At 32.4% G+C, this 7,500-nt stretch overlaps 1 protein-coding gene across 2 annotated transcripts in view; it reads right to left on the minus strand.

Annotated features, from left to right (window-relative positions):
• Positions 1–446: 446 nt before the first annotated feature.
• nompB (intraflagellar transport protein 88-like protein nompB) overlaps positions 447–7,500 on the minus strand; it is an 18,286-nt gene continuing 11,232 nt past the window's right edge. Inside the window, exons 8-17 of one of the 2 annotated variants that reach the window (XM_070129733.1) lie at positions 7,223–7,380; positions 6,750–6,936; positions 6,316–6,502; positions 4,564–4,711; positions 4,050–4,161; positions 3,698–3,932; positions 3,419–3,560; positions 2,346–2,438; positions 1,918–2,036; positions 447–1,739 (exon numbers count right to left, since the gene is read on the minus strand). In XM_070129733.1, coding sequence (XP_069985834.1) covers positions 1,618–1,739; positions 1,918–2,036; positions 2,346–2,438; positions 3,419–3,560; positions 3,698–3,932; positions 4,050–4,161; positions 4,564–4,711; positions 6,316–6,502; positions 6,750–6,936; positions 7,223–7,380 — 1,503 coding nt within the window. In that variant the 3' untranslated portion in view covers positions 447–1,617. The remainder of the gene's footprint in view (positions 1,740–1,917; positions 2,037–2,345; positions 2,439–3,418; positions 3,561–3,697; positions 3,933–4,049; positions 4,162–4,563; positions 4,712–6,315; positions 6,503–6,749; positions 6,937–7,222; positions 7,381–7,500) is intronic. The other variant, XM_070129734.1, reaches the window with a different exon arrangement.

A 7,500-nucleotide genomic window follows, 5' to 3' on the forward strand; every position in this document is an offset into this window, starting at 1 on the left:
GATCCAAAGAAATAATATGCAGGTATTATTCAAGACCGTGAAACTGCTATCACTTCTTCATTCAGTTATATCATAAACTTTGACAAAATGAATTCTTAATCATAGATCAATAATGCAAAATATACTTTCTCATAGCTCCTTTTTTGAAAATTGAACTTTTTTTTACCATGGTAAAAGAAAGTTTAAAAAATCTGAATCTGGGGTTGTAAGCATTTTTTTTTTCTTTTTTTTTTTTTTAGAAAGAGGACACCTTTTAATTTTACCTTATAATCCTGTTTCAACTCTCCAAAATTTAGCTGTTTGAAAGTTTGAGAAATGTACACTTAATGAGAGATTATAAGCATTTTTTTTTAATGTATTGAGGAGCTATTCCAATTATATTACACCTTCCTGTATCTAACAATGCACCTTCTCTTACTTATTGTGGGAGAAAAAAACATCATAGAATATTTGCTTGAAAGTATAATCATATTTTTTTATGTGGAAAGTATAATATTATTCATCAGGGATAATATATCTAATAATATGACACAGTGGAATTAAATGTTCATAAAATATTTTTCTATGAAATAAAAATAACATACAGTAATGGTTAAAAAAACAAGCAATAACATTTCAATTATATATTATGCTTTTACAGGAACTTCTGAAAGGGCTTGCTTGATATTTATTTTCAATGTCACTAGCTATACTTCAGATTTAAATATATTCATGATAAATAATAGATGTGAATTGTGCATATATGTTCTGTAGCTTATGCAATACAAAATCTAGTTGTGCAGGCTAGTTAAACTCTGAACTATAAGAATTTCATTTGCACAATAAAAACAGAATACAAAGAAATGGATATAAATCTTTGAAAATAGCACTGCAGGCACAAAAAAGTTAAGGCACCCTCCATATTCAGTAATACCTAAATAGCACTCAGATATAGTCTTACAACTTTTCTTTTAAATAAATATTTTATATAAATTGGTTTCCTTGGGGGGGGGGGGGTAATAACTACAAAATCACATATTGCTGAAATGGAAAATAGGAAATTCAAAAGAATCAACTTAATAAAATAAAATAAGTGATGATCTATGATTAAGTAATCTTATATACTTAATACTAGTAAAATTCATTCTTACATAGATAAAGGTGCATATATAATAATTTACTCCTATGTAAAAACAGATATCTAGACACTCTTTGCTACTACTGACTAGAGAGTGAAGTCATTATACACTACAATAGCAAAAAATATATCACATATTATGCACTTGTGAATAAACACTGTGCTGGACGGAAAAGTATATCTGTTACAGTGGTAGAGCCTGTTGAGAATATATATATTCCTATTTTTTCCAATATGTGTGTGACATTAGTTTCCTAAGAAATTTGAGGTACAAAGTATATGAAAATGTTTATAAGACTTATCTAATAGACCTCCTTGAGAAAACAAAGAAAGAAAAAAAGAATAAAAAAGTGCATCCATTTTTGTACTTAAATTACATAATCATAACACTATGTAATCATATATTACATAATCATAATACTTAAATTACATAATACTATAATATAGAAAGAAAGAAAGAATGAAAAGAAAAGAGAGAAAAAAAAATCATAAACTAAAACTTATTCTGGCAACAAATCGTCACCCAATTCCTCATCAGCAAAGTCATCCTCATCTTGTTTTCTTCTCAAGCTTGTCTTTGGGCGTTCTTGCAGCGGGCCTAAGGGATCCACATAGCTGCTGTCTGTTTTTTAAAATAAGTATGTTACAATTAAGGAAAAAGTGAATAAAATGAAGCAGAAAAAAAACACCAATAAATGAAGATCATTAATTGTACATGAGGCAAGATGAAAATAAGTCATGAAAATATATATATATATATTTTTTTATGAATATTCGTGCATTAATCAAATTTCACTCACCAACTTCTTTGTTAGATGGCACAAATGGCTCATTCTCATCAAGATCATTAAGTGAAAGGCGTGTCATTCTGCCACTCATGGCCGAGCCTGGGATACTGCGAGAACCTCGGGAACTTGCTCTGTAAAACATCATTATATCAATGTAAATAACTTCTTGCTTGATGTTTTATGATAAAATGAAATGCTGTGACATAATGGCAGAATCTAATGGTTGTCAATGTGAGGTGAACAATGACTTTTTCTGTTGTTTGTAAAGTATTTCATGAAAGTCCGTGCAGGTTACCACTACATCTCATCTTGCACAATGGTCCCACATTTTCTAGATATTGTTTGACCAACTCTATATTTAACATCTCCTCTGTTCATTCACTCTTTTTCACTGGTCAGGAACAGGTCAAACATTTTGCTTTCCCCACACATTTTCTTACCTAGCACCTGGACCTGGACTCTTGGGAGGTAAAGCCCCTGGTTCCTCGTGGCCAGAGGCAGCTGAGCCACTACGTGAAGCCCGAGAAGAGGATCTGGAGGTTGCAGTAACAATGGTACTCAAGAAGGGCTATAAGTCAAACTAAGTGCGGGACAGGATCCTTCTACTCACTGTGCTTCATAACTACTGTATAAGATGCAGCCTTGTTTTCTACTACATATCCCTGTTGTAGTGTTTTCATGGATTACTTGGATTGACACATAAGTGTAAATACAAATAACACTGTTGAACATGGAAGTCTACATGCGCTAAAAAAAAAAAAAGAATGTTGTATAATGCAAATATTTTGAATAATAATTCTGATTTCACATGCACAAAAAGACGTTACCAAGTCATGAATTTTGGCAGCTAGATTTTCATAAAAAGTTTATTTTATTTTATTTTATTTTTCACAAAAGTTGCAAGATGTGTATTCTACCTCTGTTGCAATATGAATATTGAATCATATGCATTATAGCAGACTTTCATAGCAGAGTACTGCCTAGGCCAATCCTCGTTGGGGCTAGCTGGCAATAGGGAATTGTGACTTATGATCTAATGCTGAAGAGAACAGCAGGCAAAGGAAGATAGTCCTCAGTTACTAGTTTGTATATCATAATGGATATTTTTACTGAGGGTAAGACTATTGTCTTATTACAGATGGTGAATGGTTAGGTGAATGACTTAGAGTAACAATTATAGATGAGTAGATATTCCATGTGGCTATGTTTTATCCCAAAAAAGAGAAAAAAACATTACATTATAAAGGAACATTACCAAAGATAGTAAATACCTAAAGATAAAACAATATGGTCAAATTATAGTGCAGTAAAAGTAATAACAATGATACTTATACATAAAACTAATAAAAATCAATTACACAATTCAGTAACCAAAGGACAAAATGTCAAACATATTCTAATTGCTAATGAGTTCTACAATACTGCTTTAAACATAGAATAACAAACTCATATAACCGTAAATCCTAAATAACAAAGCAAAATCAAGCCCCTACAACAAAAACAACTTTCTGACCTTCGAGATCCAGGACGAGAGCCACTGGCAGCTCGACTCTCACGCTGCTCTTGAGCTCTTTCGGCCTTCTTCAGCTCTTGGGCATACTCAGCTGTTTCCTTTAATCCCAGGTCACTGCTGAGTCGAATCAGCAATTTCAGACCTGATATGGAAGAATCATTCTACTTATTCTACTTATCTCATTTATAATCCCCCCTCAAGAAAGTGCTTCCAAGCTAATCCATCTATCTTCACAATATTAATCAAATCCATGAACTGAAAGTAAAGAATTATACAAACACTCTATATTTTCTGGGAATCTTCGATGGATCTGCTTGTAGGTCTGCAATGCCTGTTGGTAGTTGCCTGACCGTCTGTGACATGCAGCCACCATCAATTGCCACTTTACTTCATCAGGTTGCATCAATGCAGCTCGTTCAAAGTAACTAATTGCCTTTTCTGCAACCTGGTGCTCAATGAAGTAGGATCCCAGCCAATCAATCACTTCCAGGTTGCTTGGGAAATATCTGTAAGACTGGAAAAATGGGAAATTTTTTTACTCTTGCAATGAATTATACACTGTATATAATTTACAAAATTAGTATTAACTGATTTCAAGATGGCAATTCTATTCAGAGAAGATAAGACTCACATCAAAATAATATTGGTATCCTTGTTGCTTGTCACCTTCTGTGTCAAAAAGTTGGCCCAATCGCTGATGGATGTGAGGATCAGTTGGAACCAGACCAAGCAATTGTAAATACCTGAAAATTTTTATCAACAGTTACAAGTCAAATTCCTGATTATAGTGTAGGTAATACAAGTTGGACAATAAAGAAATAATACAATATTGGTTCAATCCATAAGAAAGTGCATTGCTTTCTAACTTTATTTCAATGAAGATGAATATAATCATACATTAATCCTTCTAACCAAAACTTCATCATGAAACTCAATCCAAATGAAATGAAATCTTAAATATCCCAAGTTTTTAAATCAATTTCATTTACAAACAGATTTCTTTTACAAACTAATTTCAATAAGTTTGTATAAAAGTAACAACTGTTAATTAAATTATAAGCTCTTTACAACCTATCAAATAAGATGAAAGAGCTGAAAATATGATAAACAGTAAATGATAGATAAAGAAGGCCATAGGATCTAACCACTCAGAAGCCTGGTCGATGTCACTAAGCTCTTGATACAAACTGGCAATCTGGTAGACTACTGGTGGATAATTGCGAACAATGGCATGCATTTTCAGCAAGGAGTCAAGTGCCTCTTCGTAACGTCCAAGTTTCTTGTTTGTTAGTCCTGTACAAATGGGAAATTCTGTAAGACGTGGTGAAAGGAAGGAAAAGAACAGAAAAAGAAAAACAAGAACAACATGAAATAAAATGCTCTGCTGAATAACAGCATAAATAAAAATCACTTTAAAAGGAATTAATAATAATGACCAGTCACACATTATTGATAGTACTAGAAAAAGCAACCATTAGGCAATGCCAACTCCAATAATCCTATAGTTGATATGATAAGATCATCCTTTCCCTTCACCTGGTGCTGCCTATTACTTATCTAGTTTCTGTAAAACAAAACATCACTTTCAGCTTGACTACAAAAGGCAACTATACCTTTCCTGTTCACTGACATTAATTTTTAAATAGTATTTTTTCAATACAAATTTCTTTAAATACAGTAGAGTTATCCTAGACTCCAAAAATCATGCAAAATAATTTCTTGGCAACCTGAAAGGGTAGAATGTTTGCTAATTCTACATGGATTCCACTTTTTTAACAATTACTATGTAAGTGATTTGTTGCCTAAGGGCTGCTTTTAAATTAACCTATGTCACCAGGGATGACATGTATGCACATGTCATGGCCACTGAGAGTTTAGTTTGTATTCAGACATAGATGGCACCCCAAGTGCTTAGTCACCAAGGAGTCCTTTACTAATCCTACCTATCTCACCTGTTTACCATTTTTCTTGGTTTTTCAATTTCTTTTATTGTTATTAGTATTGTTAATAACACTATAATAATCATAATTTCAACAACAATAACAACAATAATAATGATCATAGCATCAATGCTAATAGCAATAAAAAATAAATAAAACAAGTTTCCTTAAAACTCAATGAAAGGGGATATCTGGTTTACTAGTGTACTCCCAGGTTGCTGAGCACTCCTGGAGCTATCTTTGTGTAAACATATTTCACAAAACAATACTACAGTGTACATCATATGTTCCTGGAATCATTGGGTTAATCTAGAAAAATCTATTGCTCACTCTATGAATACTCATTTTATCTCCATTGAAAGAAATGCAAAGACATGAAATGTCATATAACTATTTGAATTTAAAACTTGATTTTGACCATTCATCATATGCTGTTAAGATCCTCAAATAATGCAAAAGACTGTGCACTCAATAATTACTAAGTATATTACTTTTGTCACCCTTTTGGGGTAAACCTCTGCACTCAAAAAACAAAAATATGACAATTACTCTTTTCATGACTCCATATTATAAAAGCATTTCTGAATTAACATGAATGTTTTAACTTATGCAATAATGAGTTAAGTTCTCTATTTAGGTCTTTTACCCAGAGTTTATAGCCCAAAAACTGCAGGCCATTTTCACTTATGTACAATGATACTTTCAAATATGGTTTATAGAACTGAATCAAAAACAGATAACTGTGGAGTATTTTTTTTAAATTATTAATCATGAGCAAAGGATCACTTGATAGAAATGCAGTTTCATGATGAAAGCAACAGCAAATATGTTCATAAAAAATCTTGTAAAATTATATTTTTTCCTTGAAATATTCACCGTTTACAGCGATGATATATACATAAAAAGTCAGTGAAAAGAATCACTATAAATCAATGCTTTTTATCCTGCAGTTCTTACCAAGATTGTATAGAGCTTCTACACAAGATGCATCTATGTCCAAAGCAGCTATGTAGTGCTCACGAGCTTTCTCATAATCTTTCCTCTTGAAGCAGCAGTTCCCTAAATTCACGAGGGCAGAATCATTGTAGCCATTGGAATCCCTTGCCATGAGGGCATATTTTTCAGCCAAGTCAATTTCATTTTGCTGTGGAAAAATGGTTTCTTGTAAATAATTTAGAACCTAACACTGTAAAAGTCTACATCTGATTTATCATTTATTTCTGAAAACTAACTAAATATTCATTAGGGTAACATGAACACATTTAACTAAATAGTAATACCAATGTTTCTATTTCAACCTATAAAGATATCATCACTGTCTGATGTTGACTCCCATTCCATATTCAATATAAACTGTTTTATCAAACTATGCAAATCATGCAAAACCTTACCAAGAAATACAAGAAGGAAAGATTTGTAGCAGCTGTGCTGGCTACTTTTGTTTCCTTTTTCTCAAACATTTTGAGGGTTTCAACAGCATCTTTAAAGTTCTTTTGCCTCAAAAACATGACAGCTTTGTTGATTTCCAAATCATTTGCAAGGTCTGCATACTGAGAATTCTTGATTGCATCTACACACCTGGAAGAAATAGTTTTGTAAGCTTATTAGCAGCTATACATATACATGTACATAGAGATTAAACCCACCTTGACATAAACTCATGCACACACTCATCCACTCACACATCCACACCTACATCCAAATATGCTTATTTGCACACACACACACACATATTAACACTTTTATATCCAGCAGTTAAACTCTAAAAACAGTTACAATCAAACTACTCAAAGTACAGTATGTTTTCACAGACAGAGATTATCTTTGAATACAAACAAATGAAAACCATGACATATGAAATTACCAGTTGTAACCCTCACTGAAGGTAGTCTCAATGACCGGTGAAATGAGCTTTGCAGCTGTAAGTATCGAACGTTCAGCCTCTTGCTTCATCTGCCTTTCCATCTTTCGAAGAGGATCATTGCGAATGACCTCAAGAATCAGGTTGGACTGAGTATCTTCCTAGGGGATAAAATGTAAGTGAAAATACTAAAATGTGTGAAATAATTGTTTTGCTTAATCAAATAAAATTATGAAATGAAATAAATGAAATTAATGAAATAAAATTATGTCACTAATAAA

Source organism: Penaeus vannamei, chromosome 14 (genome assembly GCF_042767895.1).
Source record: "Penaeus vannamei isolate JL-2024 chromosome 14, ASM4276789v1, whole genome shotgun sequence".
NCBI lineage: Eukaryota > Metazoa > Arthropoda > Malacostraca > Decapoda > Penaeidae > Penaeus > Penaeus vannamei.